This window comes from Corvus moneduloides, chromosome 34 (genome assembly GCF_009650955.1).
Source record: "Corvus moneduloides isolate bCorMon1 chromosome 34, bCorMon1.pri, whole genome shotgun sequence".
In the NCBI taxonomy this organism is placed as follows: Eukaryota; Metazoa; Chordata; class Aves; order Passeriformes; family Corvidae; genus Corvus; species Corvus moneduloides.
In genome coordinates, this window is record NC_045509.1 from 643134 (window position 1) to 662652 (window position 19519).

At 66.3% G+C, this 19519-nt stretch overlaps 3 protein-coding genes across 4 annotated transcripts; 2 read left to right on the forward strand and 1 right to left on the reverse strand.

Moving 5' to 3' along the window:
* The first annotated feature begins 1133 nt into the window (after positions 1–1133).
* Positions 1134–8636, forward strand: SRPK3 (SRSF protein kinase 3). Its single transcript, XM_032094822.1, has 17 exons — positions 1134–1159; positions 1299–1417; positions 1508–1616; positions 1716–1803; positions 1881–1968; positions 2076–2182; positions 2647–2806; positions 2890–3126; positions 3319–3340; positions 4988–5123; positions 5641–5887; positions 6217–6317; positions 6693–6800; positions 6896–6965; positions 7350–7442; positions 7884–8338; positions 8399–8636. The coding sequence occupies exons 1-16, from the start codon at positions 1134–1136 to the stop codon at positions 8066–8068; spliced, it is 1896 nt and encodes a 631-aa protein (XP_031950713.1). The 3' UTR covers positions 8069–8338; positions 8399–8636.
* Positions 8110–16106, reverse strand: IDH3G (isocitrate dehydrogenase (NAD(+)) 3 non-catalytic subunit gamma). 2 transcript variants are annotated; one of them, XM_032094918.1, is made up of 13 exons: positions 16004–16106; positions 15235–15291; positions 14943–14953; positions 14410–14508; positions 13742–13854; positions 13589–13649; positions 13345–13477; positions 12374–12507; positions 10742–10844; positions 10509–10655; positions 9598–9692; positions 8967–9027; positions 8110–8872 (listed from the first exon to the last, which is right to left on the reverse strand). In XM_032094918.1, exons 1-13 carry the CDS (start codon positions 16064–16066, stop codon positions 8792–8794), a joined length of 1158 nt encoding a protein of 385 aa, XP_031950809.1. In that variant the 5' UTR covers positions 16067–16106; the 3' UTR covers positions 8110–8791. The 2 variants fall into 2 exon arrangements, with proteins under 2 accessions (XP_031950809.1, XP_031950810.1); XM_032094919.1 differs by lacking the exon at positions 16004–16106 and adding an exon at positions 15598–15629 and having other exon boundaries at positions 14942–14953.
* A 616-nt stretch (positions 16107–16722) lies between these two features.
* Positions 16723–19312, forward strand: SSR4 (signal sequence receptor subunit 4). The gene is made up of 6 exons (XM_032094945.1): positions 16723–16827; positions 17313–17431; positions 17524–17598; positions 18121–18210; positions 18302–18367; positions 19124–19312. The coding sequence occupies exons 1-6, from the start codon at positions 16767–16769 to the stop codon at positions 19226–19228; spliced, it is 516 nt and encodes a 171-aa protein (XP_031950836.1). The 5' UTR covers positions 16723–16766; the 3' UTR covers positions 19229–19312.
* Positions 19313–19519: the final 207 nt, after the last annotated feature.

A 19519-nucleotide genomic window follows, 5' to 3' on the forward strand; every position in this document is an offset into this window, starting at 1 on the left:
GAGGGGAAAATGGGGGTCCTGAGGGGAAAGTGGGGTCTGAGGGGGGTCCCGAGGGGAGAGTGGGAGTCCCCCAAGGAGAGGGAGCCTGAGGAGGGGTCCTGAGGGTTGGAGGTGTGCTGAGGTTTTGGGGATCCTGAGGGAAAAATGGGGGTTCTGGGGGGAAAACTGAGGGGAAAACGGGGGTCCCTCAGGAGGGGGAGCGTGAGGTGAAAATGGGGGTCCTGGGACTGTGGGAGTGCTGAGGGCGGGGGACGTGAGGGGAAAATGGGGGTCCCATATTGGGAGAGGGTCCTGGGAGGGGCTCGGGGGGCACTGGGGAGGGGGAGTGTGAGGGGGAAAATGGGGGTCCCGCATTGGGGAAGGGTCGTGAGGGGCGAGCGGCGGTTCCCAGACCAGGAGCAATGGGGAGGGTGAGGGGAAGGAGGGGGGAGCAAATAGGAGGGAGGATGAGGGGAATTTGGGGGACCCGGGGCTGGGGGGTGCCCTGAGGGGGGGGTCGTGAGGGGGGGACACAACTGGGGGGTCCTGAGGGGTGATTCCCAGTCCGGGAAGGGGTTCCAGGGATGCCGGGGGGGCTCCCGAGGGGAAACTGGAGTCCCGAGGATTTGGGGGGGGGGGAGGGGGGAATTCGGGGGTCCCTGAGAGGAAATTTCAGTGTTGGGGGGCGGGGAATTCTGGAGCTGGGGGGGACACGGAGTCCCTGGGGGGGACAAGGGGAGCTGTGGTGCTGTGACCCCCCCCATAACACCCAAATCTCCCCCCCCGCCCCCCAGATCCTGTCAGGAGAAGGAAAAAGCGCAAAAAGGACAAAAAACCAAAACCACCCCCAAGGTGAGAGGGGGTCAGCGGGGCCATGACACCCCCATGCCCCCTATCCAGAGTGGGGAGGGGACCCACGAGCAGAGCCCCCTTTTGGGGGAGGGGGGGGCACATTCCGGGCCTCCCCTCCCCCTCCAGGGCTATTTTTAGCCCCGTGGGGCCAGGGGGCCTTGAGGTCATTTCTATTTTGGGGGGGTGATGGCCCAGAATGCCCCGCACCCAGTCCGGGGGGGCCTCTGGGACCTCCCAGCGCTCCCCTGGCACCATTCCCGGCTCTTCTGTCCCCGTGGGACCAGCCTGGGACCCCCCCCAGCATGGGGGAGACCCCCGAAGGGACCAGGTATGGGGGGTGGGGCAGAGAGAAGACCCCAAAGGGACCGAATTTTGGGGAGGGGGGACAAATACGGGGTCCGCTGGGATCTGGGACTTGGTGGCCCGGCCACGGGGGGATCCCAGCCTGTGTGTCCATCCCCCCCCAGGACCCCCAGCCCCCCCGGAGAGGTGTCCCCAGACCCCCCCCCGCCGCTGCCATCGCTGTCCGAGGCGCTGCTGGGCTCCGACGAGGGGGAGCAGGAGGACCCCCGCGATTACTGCAAAGGTGGGGACACCCCGCTGCTTTTGGGAGTATCGGGGGGGATCCCCGAGCCCCAGGGTGACAATTCCCCCCCGCCCGTGCCCCCCTCCCCAGGGGGGTATTACCCGGTTCGGATCGGGGACCTTTTCCACGGGCGCTACCATGTGGTTCGCAAGCTGGGCTGGGGACACTTCTCCACCGTGTGGCTCTGCTGGGACCTCCGGTGAGTGCGGGGACACCGGGGGGGGCTTCTGGGGGGTCGGAGGGGGGCTCTCCTGGAATTCTGGGGGGGCCTCCCTTGGCTTTTGGCTGCCCCGGGCAGGAGGAAACGTTTTGTGGCGCTGAAGGTGGTGAAAAGTGCCCCCCAATACACCGAGACGGCCCTGGATGAGATCAAGCTGCTGAAATGTGTGAGTGCCCCCGGCGCCCCCAAACCGGGGACCCCCAAATTCACCCCCATAACCCCCACCCCGTGCCCCCCCTCCAGGTCCGGGATTCCGACCCCAGTGACCCCAAACGTGAGAACATCGTGCAGCTCATCGATGACTTCAAGATTTCGGGGGTCAATGGTGTCCGTATCCTTTTGGGGGGGACCATGGGGGGGGGGGGGTACCCCGAGTTCCGTGCACTGTGGGGGGGGTCCCAGGGGTCTGGGGGCTCCTTAGCTGCCCCCCCGCCCCAGATGTTTGCATGGTGCTGGAGGTGCTGGGGCACCAACTCCTGCGCTGGATCATCAAATCCAACTACCAGGGGCTGCCCCTGCCCTGCGTCAAGAGCATCGTCAGGCAGGTGAGGGGGGGTCCTGTGTGCCCCCAAACCCCCCCGGCTCCCTGCGACCCCAAAATGTCCTGCCCAGAGTCTTCTGAATACCCCACAGCCACCACCCCACAGGAACCTGATGTGTTCCTTCTAAAGCTCCCCATGGGAACCCCAAACAGCCCCCAGATCCCCCCCACATCCATATGGGAACCCCAAACAGCCCCCAGATCCCCCCCACATCCATATGGGAACCCCAAACAGCTCCCAAATCCCCCAAATTTCCTTGTGGTCCCCCCCAGATCCTCACATTCCCCCTTCAAACACCCCCAGCCCCCCAACATCCTCCCAGGGCTTGATTTTGGGGGGGGGGGGGGGGGTTCTGCTCACCCCACCCCTCGGGGAGCCTCCCCTTGCTTTGGGGTGCCCCCCTTGCTTGGGGGTGTCCCACCCCGATTTGAGGTGCCCCTCCCCGATTTGGGGACCCCCTATTGGAGGTGCTGGAGGGCCTGGATTACCTGCACACCAAGTGCAAGATCATCCACACCGACATCAAGCCCGAGAACGTCCTGCTCTGCGTCCAAGAGCCCTTCCTGAGGCACCTGGCGGCCGAGGCCGCGCGCTGGGCACGGGGGGACGGCCCCCCCAGGAGCGCAGGTACCCCCAAAACCCAACCCCGGGGTGCAGGGACCCCTAAAATCCAACCTCGGGGTGCAGGGATCCCCAAAAATCTATGCTAGGGTGCAGGGACCCCCTGACATTCCTGAGGCACCTGGCAGCCTGGGCACAAGGGGATTGGCCTCCCCCCACAGCACAGGTACCCCAAAAATTCACCCCTCGGGTGCAGGGACCCCAAAAAAATCTATCCTGGGGTGCAGGTAACCCCCAAAATCCACCCCACAGCACAGGTAGCCCCAGGAGTGCAGGTAACCCCCAAAATCCACCCCAGGGGTGCATGGACCTCCAGGGGTGCAGGTGACCCCCAAAATGCACCCCAGGGGTGCAGGTACCTCCTGATCCCCCAAAAGCTCAGGTGCCCCCGATCGTCCCCGCTGGGGTCTGGGGGTCCCCCTGGAATTCAGGTACCCCCCGATTGCCCCACACCTGAGCTGGGGGGGGCCGTGCTGAGCCCTGAGCCCCCCCTGCATGTCCTGTCTGTCCACAGTGAGCTCGGCACCCCAGGAGGAGCCTGTGAGTGACGGGGGGGGCATCGCACGGGGGTGTGCTCACCTGGGGGGGTGTGTGCTCACCTGTGTGTGTGTGTGCCCTCACACCTGTGTGTGTGCTCACCTGGGTGTGTGTGTGTGTGTGTGCCCTCACGCCTGGGTGTGTGCTCACCTGGGTGTGTGTGTGTGTGTGTGTGTGTGCCCTCACACCTGTGTGTGTGTGTGTGTGTGTGCCCTCACACCTGGGTGTGTGCTCACCTGGGTGTGTGTGTGTGTGTGTGCCCTCACACCTGGGTGTGTGCTCACCTGGGGGTGTGTGTGTGTGTGTGCCCTCACGCCTGGGTGTGTGCTCACCTGGGGGTGTGTGTGTGCCTTTACACCTGTGAGTGTGCGTGTGTGTGTGTGTGTGCCCTCACACCTGGGTGTGTGTGTGTGTGTGTGCCCTCACACCTGGGTGTGTGCTCACCTGTGTGTGTGTGTGTGCCTTTACACCTGTGTGTGTGTGCCCTCACACCTGTGTGTGTGCTCACCTGTGTGTGTGCCCTCACACCTGTGTGTGTGCTCACCTGGGTGTGTGTGCCCTCACACCTGTGTGTGTGTGTGTGTGTGTGCCCTCACACCTGTGTGTGTGCTCACCTGGGTGTGTGTGCCCTCACACCTGGGGGTGTGTGTGTGTGTGTGTGTGCCCTCACACCTGGGTGTGTGTGTGTGTGTGCCCTCACACCTGGGTGTGCTCACCTGTGTGTGTGTGTGCCCTCACACCTGTGTGTGTGCTCACCTGGGTGTGTGTGCCCTCACACCTGTGTGTGTGTGTGTGTGTGCCCTCACACCTGGGTGTGCTCACCTGGGTGTGTGTGCCCTCACACCTGTGTGTGTGTGTGTGTGTGTGTGTGCCCTCACACCTGGGTGTGCTCACCTGTGTGTGTGTGTGCCCTCACACCTGGGTGTGCTCACCTGGGTGTGTGTGTGCCCTCACACCTGTGTGTGTGCTCACCTGTGTGTGTGTGTGTGCTCTCACACCTGTGTGTGTGCTCACCTGTGTGTGTGTGCCCTCACACCTCTGTGTGTGTGTGTGTGTGCCCTCACACCTGTGTGTGTGCTCACCTGGGTGTGCCTTCGCACCTGGGTGTGTTTGCTCACCTGTGCATGCTCACCTGTGCATGCTGCTCTGTCGTTGCACACCTGTGTGGGTGTGAGCTCACCTGTGTGTGTGTGCTCACCTGTGCATGCTCATCTGTGTGTGCACACCTGTCCTTGCACACCTGTGCGTGCTCACCTGTGCACTCTCGCATGTTTTCCACACTTGTCTTTGCCACCCCCAAATCGAGGATCCCCCAATCTTGGCACCCACCCAAATCAAGGAGCCCTGATCCCAGGACCCCCCAAAATCAAGGAAACCCCCCCCAGAATCCCTTCTTCTTCCCAGGAGCAGCTGTCCCGGGACCCCCCCAATACCGGGATCCCCCAAAATCAAGGAAACCCCCCCAGAATCCCTCCTTCTCCCCCCAGGAACGGCTGTCCCAGGACCCCCCCAATCCCAGGACCCCCGAAATTGAGGAAACCCCCCCAGAATCCCTCCTTCCGCCCCAGGAGTGACTGTCCCAGGACCCCCCCCAATCCCAGGACCCCCAAAATCGAGGAAACCCCCCCAGAATCCCTCCTTCCCCCCCAGGAGCGCCTGTCCCGGGCACAGCGGCGGCGGCGCCGGCGGCGGCAGCGGCGACAGCGGCACCTCCTGGCCCAGCGCCTGCGGGACCTGGAGCAGCTCCGCGACACCGGGGGGGGGCCGGGGACCCCCAGTGACCCCGGTCAGTGCAGGGGGGGGGACATTGGGGGGTCCTGGAGACACCCAGAGACTCCAATCAGGGGTTTGGGGGGGACATTGGGGGGTTCTGGGGACCCTGGTCAGTGCCAGGGGGGACCTGGGGGGATGTCAAGGGGGTCCCGGGGCTCAGGGAGGAGGAGAGGGGGACCCCAGAGAGGGGAATTTTGTGACATCTGGTGAGGGGGAGAGGTGGATTGGGGTCCTGGGAGGGGTCTGGAGGTGGGTTGGAGTCCCCAGAGTGGGATTGGGAGTCATGGGTAGGGAGGACCCCAAAGAACGACTTGGGGAGACCCCAGAGAAGGTTTGGGGACCCAGCTGGGTGGGGTTGGGGGTCCCTGGCAGCTGCTTTTGGGGGTCGTGTGGGGGTTGGGGGGATTCCCCCTTTAACCGGTGCAAGGGGTCCAGAAATTGGGGGGGGGGGGGGAAGGGGGGGGGCTAAGGGACACCTGGGAGCTTTTGGGGTAAATTTGGGGGGTCTCAGGGTCTCTTTCTTCCTGCAGAAGCCCCCCCGGACCCCTCGGAGGAGCTCGGGGGGAGCCCCCCGAGCGGGGCCTCGTCCTCGGGGGTGCACACGCTGCCGGCGGGGGGATCCAGCGACGGATTTTCGGGGGGGGTCCTGCGCCTCCAGGGGGGGAACGGGACCCCCCCGGCGCCCCCCCAGCCCCAGCTCAGCCTCCGACTCCCTGTTCACCCCTACCTCCAGCTCCCTCATTTCGGGGGGCTCCGAGGGGCTCCCCACACCCCTCGGTCAGCAGGGGGGGGCACCAGGGGAGGTTGGGGGGGCGATTTGGGGTGGATTTGGGGGCAATTTGGGGTTGGGGGGGTCTGGAGGGACAATTTGGGGTCCAGAGGGGCAATTGGGAGTGGATTTGGGGGGCAATTTGGGGTTGAGGGGGCCTGGAGGGGGAATTGGGGGGTGTTCAGGGTTGGGGGGAGTCTGCAGGGGCAATTTGGGAGGGGGGGAGGATTTGGGGGGTCTCTTGGGGCTGTGAAGGCAATGGGGGCTGTGGGGTGGGGCTGTGGGGGGCGGGGGGGAACCCGAGTGTCCCCCCAACGTCCCCATTGTCCCCTCCCAGGTGAGGGGGGGCTGCCGGGGGGGCAGGAGAACCCCCTGGACCCCCGCTCCGCCCCCCGGCTGCGCATCAAGATCGCGGATCTGGGCAACGGCTGCTGGGTGGTGAGGGGGGGGCTGGGGACACTGGGAGGGACTGGGAGGAGCACTGGGGGCAAGGTTTTGGGGGTCAGGTTGATTTTGGGGTGGTTCTGGTGCAGGTTTGGACAGATTGGGGGACAGAGGGGTGGGTTTGAGGGGGATTGGGGGAGTCTGGGGGTGTGGTGGGAGGTTGGGGGGGGGTTGGGGGCTTTAGGGGGTCTGGGGGTGTGAGGAGAGTTCCGGGGGGGCTTGGGGGGTTTAGGGGGTCTGGGGGTGTGAGGAGAGTTCCGGGGGGGCTTGGGGGGTATTGTGGGGATTTGAGGGTGTTCAGGGGGGTTGTGGGGGTGTGGGGGTGCCCCCCCCGGGGCAAGGGGTGACCCCCTGTGTCCCCCTCCCCAGCACAAACACTTCACCGAGGACATCCAGACCCGCCAGTACCGGGCCCTGGAGGTGCTGCTGGGGGCGGGGTACGGCCCCCCCGCCGACATCTGGAGCACGGCCTGCATGGTGAGGGGGGGCTCCCCATGGTGAGGGGGGGCTCCCCATGGTGAGGGGGGGCTGCCCCACCCCCCAGGGCCCCCCAAAGCCCACTGTCCCCGCAGGCGTTCGAGCTGGCCACCGGCGATTACCTGTTCGAGCCGCACTCGGGGGAGGAGTACAGCCGGGACGAGGGTGGGTGTGGCCGGGGCGTGGCCTGGGCGTGGCCTCAAAGGGCGGGGCTTCAGCAGCAACAAGGCGGAGCCGGGGGTGTGGCCTCTGACAGCCAATAGCAATGAGTTGTGGCCAAGGGGGCGTGGTCTCTTCCAAGGGTGGGGTCCCAACAAGTGGGCGTGGTCTGCATGTAGGGGCGTGGCCAAAAGTGGGTGGTGGCCACCGCAGGGGTGTGGCCACTGGCAGCCAATGGGGCTGGGGGATTGCCAAGGGGTCGTGGTTTATTGCCCAAGGGGGCGTGGCCAATGACGCCATCCCGTGTGGGCGTGGCCACATCCATGTCCCCATGTGGCGGTGGGGGCAGGTAAGGGGTGGGCGTGGCTAAAAGGGGCGTGTCCTGTGCAGACCACATCGCCCACGTGATCGAGCTGCTGGGGGAGATCCCCCGGCACGTGGCCCTGGGCGGGCGCTACTCCCGCGAGTTCTTCAACAGGAAGGGTGAGGGCGTGGCCAGAGCTGGGTGTGGTCGGTGGGCGTGGCCAGAGCTGGGTGTGGTCGGTGGGCGTGGCCAGAGCTGGGCGTGGCCGAGTGGGGGTCTGAGGGGGGCGGGGTTAAGGGCTGGGCGTGGCACTATGGGTGTGGCAGGGGTGGGGTCCTGCAGGTGGGGGTCGAGGCGGGGTTATGCAAATGAGGGGTGGAGGTGGTGCCACACCCAAAAGGGGCGTGGCCACATGGAAGAGAGCAGGGCTACAGATGGGGTCATGGGATGGGGCGTGTCCTGACCACACCCAGTGGGCGTGGCCAGCCAACCCTTCCCCCACCCACCCTGGGATTGGGGGGCGTGTCCTTCCCTGGCCCCTCCCCCTGAGCGAGGGCTGTGTGTGACCCGTGGAGGGCGAGTCCCGCGCCGGCCCCGCCCCTGACCCCGCCCTTCCCCAGGTGAGCTGCGGCACATCCGGCACCTGCGGCCCTGGGGGCTGCGGGCGGTGCTGCAGGAGAAGTACGAGTGGCCCCGGGGGCCGGCGGCCGCCTTCGCCCGCTTCCTGCGGCCCATGCTGGCCTTCGAGCCCGCCCGCAGGGCCACGGCCCGCCAGTGCCTGCAGCACCCCTGGCTCCGCCCCTAGCCCCGCCCCCGACCGCAATAAACCAGGGGCACGGGGGAGGCTCGTGGTGCTCCTGGGGTTTTTATTGGGGGTCTTGGGAGGCCTCAGAGTCCTGGGGGGTGCATCGTGGTCCTGGGAGGGTCCTGGGGGGGTCTTTTGGGGTCTTGGGAGTGTCCTGGAAGTGTGTTGGGGTCCTACAAGTCTGTTGGTGGTCCTGGGGGTGTCCTGGAAGTGGGTTGGGGTCGGAGGAGTGTTCTGGGGGTCTTTTGGGGTTCTGGGAGTGTCCTGGAGGTGTGTTGGGGTCGGAGGAGTGTTCTGGGAGGTCTTTGGGGTTCTGGGAGTGTCCTGGAGGTGTGTTGGAGTGCTGCAAGTCTGTTGGTGGTCCTGAGAGTGCATCGTGGTCCTGGGGGTGTCCTGGAAGTGTTTTGGGGTCCCGAGTGTTTGTTTGTGGTCCTGGGGGTGTTTTAGGGTCCTGGGGGTGCGTTGTGGTCCTAGAAGGGCTCCCAGAACTGTGCTGTGGTCCTGCAGGGGGAAGTCCTGGAGATGTTTTGGGGTCCTGTGGGGGGTCCTGGGAGGATTTGGGGTGGTCCTACAAGGGGTGGAGCAGTGCCCTGGAGTGTTTCGTGGTTTTGGAGGAGTCCTGGGGGGGGTCCTGGAGGAGTCCCAGGGGTATTTTGGGGTCCTGGGAGTGTCCTGGAGGGTGTCGGGGTCCCAGGGGGTTCCCTCAGGGTCCGAGTGTCCAGCTCAGGCGCGGGGCAGGTGGGAGATGATGCTCTGGACAGCGCCCGAGGTCGTGCCCTGGCCCCCGATGTCCGGCGTGTGCGTCTGCGGGAGGGCGGAGCCAGGGCAGGGCGGGGCTGGTGGCCACGCCCACATGTCCGGGGCCACGCCCGTCGGGGCAGGTGGGGGCGGGGCTTACCCGGGGGTCGTCCAACGAGGCCAGCACGGCCTGGCGGATGGTGGAGGCGTGGCTGTGCAGCCTGGGGGCGGGGCAAGCACGGGCCACGCCCGCGTCAGCGAGCCACGCCCAGCCCAGCCGGGGGGGGAACCCCCCAGGTGAGCACCCAGAGGCCTCGCCCCGCCCACCTGGATCAGGCTCCGCCCCCTCCCCAGCCCCTCCCACTGAGGAAGCCACGCCCCCTTTTAACCTCACCCCTCACCCAGCCCCTCCCAGGTGTTCCCCACTCTGCCGCAGCCTCCCCAGGTGTGCCCATCCCCCCCAGGTGTGCCCATCCCCCCAGGTGTGCCCATCCCCCCAGGTGTGCCCATCCCCTCCCAGGTGTGCCCATCCCCTCCCAGGTGTGCCCATCCCCTCCCAGGTGTGCCCATCCCCCCAGGTGTGCCCTGCTCCCCCCAGGTGTGCCCATCCCCTCCCAGGTGTGCCCATCCCCTCCCAGGTGTGCCCCGCCCCTCCCAGGTGTGCCCTGCTCCCCCCAGGTGTGCCCATCCCCCCAGGTGTGCCCATCCCCCCAGGTGTGCCCTGCTCCCCCCAGGTGTGCCCATCCCCCCAGGTGTGCCCATCCCCCCAGGTGTGCCCCGGCCCCGCCCACCGCAGGTGGTCCAGCATCATGCAGGCCGCCAGCAGCGCGGCCGTGGGGTTGGCGATGTTGCGGTTGGCGATGCTCTTCCCGGTGTTCCGGGTGGCCTGGGGGGGACACGGCCCCTCAGGACCCTCCCGGGCTGCTCCCAGTCCCCCCCAGTGCTCCCAGTACCCCACGAGACCCCCCAGCCCCTTCCCAGAGCTATCGAATCCCCCAGCCCCTCCTGTCACCAGCAGCTCCAGTCCCACCAGTAACGTCCCAGCGCCCTCCCAGTGCTCCCAGGGTCCCCCCCAGTCCCACCAGTAATGTCTCAGTGCCCTCCCAGTGCTCCCAGTGTCCCCCCAGTCCCACCAGTAATGTGCCAGTGCCCTCCCAGTGCTCCCAGTGTCCTCCCAGCCCCACCAGTAACATCCCAGTGCCCTCCCAGTGGCTCTCTGGACTCCCCCAGGACTCCCTAGCACCCTCTCAATGAGCCCCCCAGTGCTCCCAGTGCCCCCCCAAAACCCCAGTCCCACCCAATGCTGGTGACCCCCAGACCCCCAATACCACTTGTAACCTCTCCTCCACCCCTCCCAATGCTCCCAGTGCTCCCAGTGCCCCTCTGAACTCCCCCAAACCCCCCCGCAGACCCATGGTCTCCCACACGGCGTAGTCGTGGCCAGCAATAGGTGCCAGGACCAAGACCAGGTCCCTCCACCAGCCCTCCCAGTTCCCCCCAGTGCTCCCAGTGCCCCTCTGGACTCCCCCAAAACCCCCCCAGGCCCCCCAGCCTCACACACGGCATGGCTGACGCTGGGGACGAGCCCGGCTCCCCTCACCAGTGCTCCCAGTGACCCTGTGCTGGCCGTCCCCATGTCCTAAACCCCCCCTGGACCCTCCCAGGACCCCCCCTGGACCCCCCCGGACCCCCCCAGACCCACGGTCTCGAACACGGCGTAGTCGTGGCCGTAGTTGGCACCGGGCACGAGGCCGGGCCCCCCCACGAGCCCGGCGCAGACGTTGTTGACGATGTTCCCGTAGAGGTTGGGCATCACCATCACGTCGAACTGCTGCGGGCGCGACACCAGCTGGGCACCGGAGGGGGGGTTACTGGGGTTACTGGGAGCACTGGGAGCCCCGGGGGGAGGTCAGGGGGGAGGGGGGAGGGGCACACCTGCATGGTGGTGTTGTCCACGATCATGCTGCGGAACGTGATCTCAGGGTACTCGGCCGCCACTTCCTGGCAGCACTGCAGGAACAGCCCGTCCCCCAGCTTCCTGCGGGTGACAGCCCCGGGAAAGCCGGGATAGCCCCCAAAAAAATCCGGGATAGCCTCGGGATTGCCCCCAAAAAAATCCAGGATAGCCCCGGGATCGCCACCAAAAGAATCCGGGATAGCCTCGGGATTCCCCCCAAAAAAAGGAGGATAGCCCCGGGATCGCCCCCAAAAGAATCTGGGATAGCCCCAGGATTGCCCCCAAAAAAATCCGGGATAGCCTCGGGATTCCCCCCAAAAAAAGCAGGATAGCCCCGGGATCTCCCCCCAAAAAATCCGGGATAGCCCCAGGATCATCCCCAAAAGAATCTGGGATAGCCCCGGGATTCCCCCTAAAAGAATCCGGGATAGCCCCAGGATCGCCCCCAAAAAAATCCGGGATAGCCCCGGGATCGCCCCCAAAAAAATCCAGGATAGCCCCAGGATCGCCCCCAAAAAATCTGGGATAGCCCCGGGATCTCCCCCCAAAAAATCCGGGATAGCCCCAGGATCACCCCCAAAAGAATCTGGGATAGCCCCAAGATTCCCCCTAAAAGAATCCGGGATAGCCTCGGGATCGCCCCCAAAAAAATCCGGGATAGCCCCAGGATCGCCCCCAAAAGAATCTGTGATAGCTCCGGGATTCCCCCCAAAAAAATCTGGGATAGCCCTGGGATCTCCCCCCAAAAAATCCGGGATAGCCCCAGGATCGCCCCCAAAAGAATCTGGGATAGCCCCGGGATTCCCCCTAAAAGAATCCGGGATAGCCCCAGGATCGCCCCCAAAAGAATCTGTGATAGCCCCAGGATCACCCCCAAAAGAATCTGGGATAGCCCCGGGATCGCCCCCAAAAAATCCAGGATAGCCCCTGGGATCCCACCCCCCCCGGAAAATCCAGGATATCCCTGGGAGCCCCCCCAGCCCATCCCCCAATTTCCTGTGGGGTTTGGGACTGGGTTCAGTGGGATTGACCCCCCTGAAAGACCCGGGATACCCCTGGGACCCCCCAAACCCCCCCAGGCCTCCCAAAACACCTCTGGGACCCCCCAACACCCTCCCTCAGAACCCTCAGCCCCCCCAGAACCCCCCTCAAGACCCCCAGGACCCCCAAAAGCCCCCCAAGGACCCTCAAAACACCTCCAGAACCCCCCCGGGACCCCTAAACCAACCCCAGCTCCCCTCCAGGACCCCCGGCACTACCTCAGGACCCCCCCAAATCTCCGCCAAGACCCCCCCAGCACCCCTCAAAACCCAAGAAAACCCCTCCCTCGCCGTCCTATGGGCTGTACTGAAGGCAGCACCTCCCCTCAGATACCCCAAAGACCCCCCCAAAACCCCCCGGGACCCCCAAAACCCCCCCCCAGGACCCCCAAAACCCCCCCAAGGATCCCTGGGACACCTCCAGCCTCCCCCCAGCACCCCGACCACCCCCAGCCCCTCCACCAAGACACCTGAAACGCCCCAAGAACCCCCCGGAACACCCCCAGAACACCTCTGAACCCCCCTGGGACCCCCCCCAGGACCCCCCTGGGAGCCCCCAGCCCCCCGTACATGATGTTGGCCTTGTGCACGGCGGTGACGCTGCGCCGGGCGGCGGCGCGGGCCAGCCCGAAGGCGTAGTGGGCGATGCGGCGCGAGCGGCCGGCCGTGATGATCTTGAGGCTCTCCACCACCCCCGCCACGCTCTGCGGGGGCACGCGGGCGTGGCACGGGTGTGGCACGGGCGGGGCATGGGCGGGGCATGGGCGGAGCGGGGTGGGGAGGGGGCGTGGCCTCAGCCCTGGGCGTGGCATCACCCTTGGGTGTGGCAGGGGCGTGTCCTCAGCCCTGGGGTGTGGCCTCAGCCCTGGGGTGTGGCCTCAGCCCTGGGGTGTGGCAGGGGCGTGGCATCACCGTTGGGCGTGGCAGGAATGTGACATCACCCTTTGGGTGTGGCAGGGGCGTGGCCTCAGCCCTGGCTCTGTGACCACCCTTGGGGTGTGGCAGGGGTGTGGCCTCAGCCCTTGGGTGTGGCCTCAGCGCTGGGCGTGGCCACCCCCAGCCAGTGGAGCTGCAGTATGGATGGGGGGGAGTGGCCTCCTCCAAGGGTGTGGCCGGGGGGGGTGGAGCCCAGGCAGGGGTGTGGCCACAGGCAGCCAATGGGGTGGGGCTATGGGAAAGGGGGTGTGGCTTCCTCGAAGGGCGTGGCCTGGATTTGGGGGTGTGGTCACTGCCGGCCAATAGGGCAGAGCTAGGACAAAGGGGGCGGGGCCCAGCGCTGGGGGTGTGGCCAGTGCTAGCACAGGGGGTGGAGCCAAGCACAAGGGGGTGTGGCCAATGCAGGACCCACCTGGGGGTGGGCGTGTCCCTTTCACCTGGGGGGCATGGCCCACACAGGGTCCCCAGACGAATAACCTGAGTGGGCGTGGTGGGGCGTGGCCCAGGTGTTGGTCACGCCCCTCCTCCCCCCCCCCCCCCCCCCCCCCCCCCCCAGTGCTTTTTAGGGAGATTTGGGGGGGTTTTGGGGTGGTTTCCATGCCCACCTCGTGCTCCAGGGAGCTGTACTCGCCCTCGGTGTTCTCCCTGACGATGAGGATGTCGATGTCCCGGTGCCGCGTCTCCACCCCAGGCAGGCTCTGGCAGTGGATCACGTTGGCGTAGAGATCCAGGCTGGTCCTGTTCCCGCCCAAAAAGATGCAAATCCACCCCCAAAAAGATGCAAATCCACCCCCAAAACTTCTCCCAGTCCTCCTCCCAGTGCTCCCAGTGCCCTGCCCCAGCGCCCACCTGATGAGGTTGTTCCGGGATTTGTGGCTGGGGGGGAGGTTGTGGTTGGTCTCGATGTTCCCTGAACGGGAGGAAAACGGGATCAGACAAGGATTTGGGGAATTTTGTGGAGATTATGGGGCTTTTGAGGGATTTCAGAGGGGGGTCCCTGACCCTTGAGGGCCACGCCGTTGCGCCGGATGGCCGTGATGGCGTTCTGGACGTCGTCCTCGGCCGCCTCCGAGTTCACCCGAACCTCCTCAAAGTCCACGGGGACGCAGGCGTGCCTGGAGGGGCAGCAGGTCACAGATGTCACCCCATGAGTGACCCCAAATCCTCCTCATCCCAAAAAACCCCAAAATCCCCCCGATCCTGCACCCTAAAAACTCTCCAATCCCCCTTTGCTACTGCTGCCACCCCATGAGTGACCCCAAATCCACCCCAACCCCAAAAACCCCAAAATCCTGCAAAACCCCCCCAAAACCTCATCCCGCACCCCAAAAACTCTCAAATCCCCCCCTTTGCTGCTGCTGCTGCCCCGTGAGTGACCCCAAATCCCCCCGACCCCAAAAACCCCAAATCCCCCTGACCCTGCGCCCCAAAAACTCCCAAATCCCCCCAAGCCCCACCTCCCACAAATCCCCCACTCCCCCAAACCCCAAAAACCCCCAACCCCCCCAACCCTGCACCCCAAAAACCCTCAAAGCCCCCAAACCCCGGACCCCCAAGTCCTGCTGACCCCAAAAACCCCCTCACCCCGCACCCCAAAATCCACCCCCCCCACATGTCCCCCCCCCACCCTCAGGGGGGCGGGGGTCCCCAAAAAGGGTAGGGGTCCCCACCTGAAGACCTCCTTGACGTGCAGCATCAGCTCGGGGCCGATGCCGTCGCCCGGGATCAGCGTCACCGTGTGGCGTCCCCCGTACTTGGCGGGGGGGGGGCTGTGGGGACACCGGAGGGGGGGGTTGGGGTCAGCATTGGGGGTCCCCACCCCCCCCAAAGCCCCTCCTTCTGTCCCCCCACCCCCCCTCCTTCCCCCATCTTCCCAATCCCGGCATCCCCCACCCCCCAATGTTCAGCCCCATTCACCCCCCCCCCCCCACCCAGGGGTTTTTGGGGACCCCCCACCCCCCCCGTTGTTTCTGGGACCGCTCCCCGGGTGGTTTTTGGGGTCTCCCTCAGTGATTTTTGGGGCTTCCCTGGTGCTTTTTGGACCCTCTCAGTGATTTTTTGGGCCCTCCTTCCGCTGGTTTTTGGGACTCTCCGATGCTTTTTGGGGCCCCCCCAATGGTTTTTGGGCCCCCCCCCCCCGTGTTTTCAAGCCCCCCGAATGATTTTTGGAGCCCCCTCCCCCGATGATTTTGGGGTACTCACGATGCTGCGTTGCTGTGGGGAGAGAAAATGGGGCCGTTAGTGACAGGCAGACTTGGGGGGGGGGTCAGGACCCCCCCAAAATCCCCCTCAAGCCCCAAACCCCCACCCAGGAGCCCCCCCCCCCCCAAAATGTGGCGCTTGGAGCCACCCCCAGTTAAGGGGGGTGGGGGGCTGCCACCAAACCCCCCCAAGAGGGAGGAAAAAGGGGTTGGGGACCCCCCAGCGCAGGTCAGGGGGTCCCTGTGAGCCCCCCCCAGGTGCTGGAGGGGTTTTGGGGGGGAGGGGGCACTCACGGGGGGGAGGTGGAGCCGTTCGGCATCGTGGGAAATCCCAGCCTGGGGAATCCACACCTGGAAGGGGAGGGGTCCCGTGGGTGAGGGGGGGTCCCCAGACCCCCACAGAGCCCCCCAAAGAACCCAACCCCCCCGCGCCTCCCAAGAGACCCAGAACCGCCCCTCCCAAAAGGACCCAGCCCCTTCCAGGGACCCCCGACCCTTCCCCAAGGACCCTCCCCCAAGGGTCTCAGGTGCTCCCCCCCCTCCAAAGATCCCAAACCCCCCTCCCCAAAACAGCGCAGGAGCACCCCCAGGACCTCCCCATGATCCAGGACCTCTTCCCAAATGCCTCATTAATGCAAAAACCATAATTAAGCGTACCTAATTAAGATCCACATTGATCCCGGGGGTCATTCGAGGGCATTTCCCACCCGGGACGCGCCCCCGGCCCCCCCATTTTGCGACCCCCGACCCCCACTCTCCGACCCCCAGCAAATATCAGCCAATCACAGCGCCAGGCGCAGCCCGGTCCCGCCCACCCGGCGAGGCCCAGCCAATCAGCATTCGCGAATCGGGGCCACATCCCCTCAGGAGCCAATCAGAGCCCGGTCCGCCGCTTTCGAGCCCCTCCCCACACCGTGAGGGCGCGCGCCCCGCCTCGGCGCTCGCACCAGCCGATCACGCGCCGCCGGTGCGGCGGGAACCGGCGGGAACAGGCGAGAACCGGCGGGAACCGGCGTGGGTGGGGTCCCCGGTGTGGCGGACTGGGCTCTGATTGGTCACTCACCGCGTGCGGCCGCAGCGCGGCCCGCAACAGGCGCCGTCGCGCCGCCGTCAATGCCGCCGCCATGATGCTCCCCCCCGGCGACGCGAGCTCTCGCGAGATCTCGGCACCGCCCACGCAAGGAGATAGGGCGATGGGTTTGAAACCTCGCGAGATTTCCCGCCCCGCGCCGCTCTCCCGCCCTCACGCCGCGGCGGCCATTTTGTGCCTGGGAGTGGCGGCGGAGCGAGGCCTCGCGGCGCGGGGCGGGAAAGGCGGTGCCGCCTAAGCCGTTTTGTACCGAAGCGGCGACGCCTCAGCGCGGAGACCTTTCCCCAGCCGCGCTTCATTTTGAGGGAGAATAAAACACCCCACAACTGATAACGGGGGGTGGGGGGGGAGAACCGCAGCCACCGCCCCACAGCCGTCGCTATGGCAACACCGAGACCTGTGCATGCGCCGGGCGCGGCCCCGCCTCTCGTGACTCCGCCTCCGGCGCCACAAGAGGCACGGCCGCCATTTTACCCGCGGGGCCGCTGCGCATGCGCTGCTTTGCCCCGCCCCTCTTCGCCTTGGCCCCGCCCTCCTCTCCCCTTGGCCCCGCCCCGCCGCCTCCACCGCGGGCCACGTCGCTCGCGGGCCGGGCGGTGCGCTCGCTCCCCATTGGTCGGCGGGCACGCGGGAGTCCCGCCTCCAATTTCTGATTGGTTTTCCGGCGCCGGGTGGCGGCGCTGATTGGCTGCTGGTCGCGGGGGCGGGCCCGGAGGGCGGGTGCGCGCGGCCGATCATGGCGGGTGCCGGGGCGCTCCCGCTGCTGCTGCTGCTGCTGGCGGCGTCCGGGGCCGCGGGTACGGGGGAAAGGGGGGTCCTGTGAGGGGGAACGGGGTCTTATGGAGGGGGCCCGCGGCCGGTGAGGGCTGTGAGGGGTCTCGGAGTCCGTGAGGACCGAGCGGGTCCTCTGGGGGTGGCGGGGGTCGGGGCCCGTGAGGGGCCCGCGGGGTCTGTGGGGACCGGGGATCCCTTGAGGGGGGTCCTGGGGCCGGTGAGGTCCGTGGGGGGACCCTAGGGGAGCTGGGGGGCCATTGGGGATCCCCTGGGAGTGCGGGGTCCCGGGGCATTGGGGTCCATTGGCGGCTTAGGTGGATTTTGGGGGGAGAATTTGGGAGGCCCAGTGAGGGGGGGTCCCTGGGGGTGTTTCGGGGGGGCTCAGCTGAGCGCGGCGATGTTTTAAGGGGGGACATCGGGGCCCCATTGCGGGGCCCGGGGGTCTCTTGGGGGTCAGTCCCGAGTCCCTGCGGGTGCTGAGGGGGGGTCCCTGCCGCCCCCTCCCCAGGCGAGCCGTGCCCCGAGCCTACCATCGCCCCCTCCTATTACACCACCTCGGACGCCGTCATCGCCTCCGAGAGCGTCTTCGTGGTGGAGATTTCCCTGGTCTGCAAAAACGGCGCCCAGGTGCGACCCCCGCGGGGTGGGGAGGGGGAGGGGGGCGTGTGAGGGACCCCCAGACCCCTCCCGGCCCCCGCTGAGCGCCCCCTCCCCCGCAGAACGTGGCTCTTTACGCCGATGTGAACGGGAAGCAGTTCCCGGTGACCCGCGGGCAGGACGTGGGCAAGTACCAGGTGAGGCTGGGGGGCTCAGGTGGGGCTGGGGGGCTCAGGTGGGGCTGGGGGGGGTCCCTGGCAGGGTCTGATGGGGTTGAGCTGGGGGTGGGATTCCGGGAGGGGTTTCTGGGCAGCTCAAGTGGGTGGGGGGACCCAGGGAGGGGCTGGGGGAGTTGGTTTGGGGGTTCAGGTGAGCTTGGGTGGGTTCAGGTGCGTAGGAAGGGTTCTGAGGGGTTCAGGTGAGTGCGGCGGGGTTGATTTGGGGGCTCAGGTGGGTGTGGGTGGTTGTTTGGGGGGGCTTAGGTGGGTGGGGGGACCCAGGGAGGGGCTGGGGGAGTTGGTTTGGGGGTTCAGGTGAGCGTGGGGGGGAAGATTTGGGGGGGCGATTCTGGTGAGTGGGGGGTTTCTGGAAGGGTTTGAGGGGGCTCAGGTGGGTGGGGGGTTCTGAGGAGAGTTTTGGGCAGCTCCGGGGGTCTCAGGTGAGTTTGGGGTGGGGTCCCGGTGGTCCCAAACCCCCCCTTGTCCCCCCCTCCCCCCCAGGTGTCATGGAGCCTGGAGCACCGCCAGGCCCAGTCGGGCACCTACGAGGTGAAGTTCTTTGATGAAGAATCCTACAGCGCCCTGCGCAAGGTGGGGACCCCTCCCCAAATTTTGGGAGCCTCTCAGGACCCCCCCTTGAACCCCCCAAATCCTCCCTGACCCCTCCTGCCCCCCCCCCCAGGCCCAGCGGAACAACGAGGACGTGTCCCGGATCCGGCCCCTCTTCACCGTCAACGTCGACCACCGGGTGGGTTTGGGGGCATTTTTGGGGGGTCCCCGCGAATTTGGGGGCGTTTTGGGGGGTCCCCACCTCGAGTTTGGGGGGAGGTGGAGGGGCCATGTGGGGTTTTGGGGGGAAATTGGGGGGGTTTGGGGGTGTTGGAAGGTCCCGGGCTGGGCGTGGTGGCTCTGAGGGGTGACTTTGGGGTATCATGGTTGTTTTTGGGCGGGAGGGGGATTTTTGGGGTGTCCCCGAGTTTTTAGGGGAGGTGCTGCTGCGGTTTTGGGGTTGCCCCAGATTTTGAGGCTTGCCTGGCCTTTTTTAGGGGTGTGCCACAAGAACTTTGGGGTTCCCCAGGGATTTTAGGGGATGAGCCAGGAATTTCGGGGTGCCACCCTGAGATTTTGGGGTGTCCTGTAGCTCTCAAGGGGATCCCACCAGGATTTTGGGGGAATCCCGGGTCTCTAAGAAGCCAAACAGGGCTTTTGGGGTGTCCCAGGCCATTTTTGGGGGGTCACACCAGGATTTTGGGTTGTCCCAGAGCTTTGAAAAGCAGAGCTGCCATTTTTTGGGGTCTTCTTTTTTGGGGTACCCGACTAAAATTTTGGGACCCTGCAAGAATTCAATAACCCAGCACCGAGACACCGGGGGGTGCATTTCGGGGAGCTCCAGAGCCCTGTGGGTTTTGGGGGATTTTGGGGGGGCTCTGTGGGAGTGGGGGGGGGGGGGGGGGGGGTCCGGGGGGTTTTGGGGTGCTCCGGTGACCCCCAAATTCCCCCCCAGGGCGCCTGGAACGGGCCCTGGGTGTCCACGGAGGTGGTGGCAGCGGCCATCGGGCTCGTGGTTTATTACCTGGCCTTCAGCACCAAGAGCAGCATCCAGGCCTAAAAAACCCCCAAAAACCCCAAAAACGACCCCCCAGGGGGTCCTCAGCTCCTCAAGGGGTGGGACACCCCTAAAATTCCCACCCCCCCCCCCCATCCCAAATTTGAGGGGTGGGGGGAGGAGCGCCCTGAGAAGGAACGGCGCCGCTCAGGGGTGACACCCCCCCCCCCCCCAAATTGGGGGAGGGGGAGGAGTGAGTGGAGACCCCAAAATTGGGGGGGGGTTGGGAGGGGCCATCCCCCAGTTTGTGCTTGGGGGGGTCCCCAATCCCACCCCCCCCCCCCCGTATCCCAA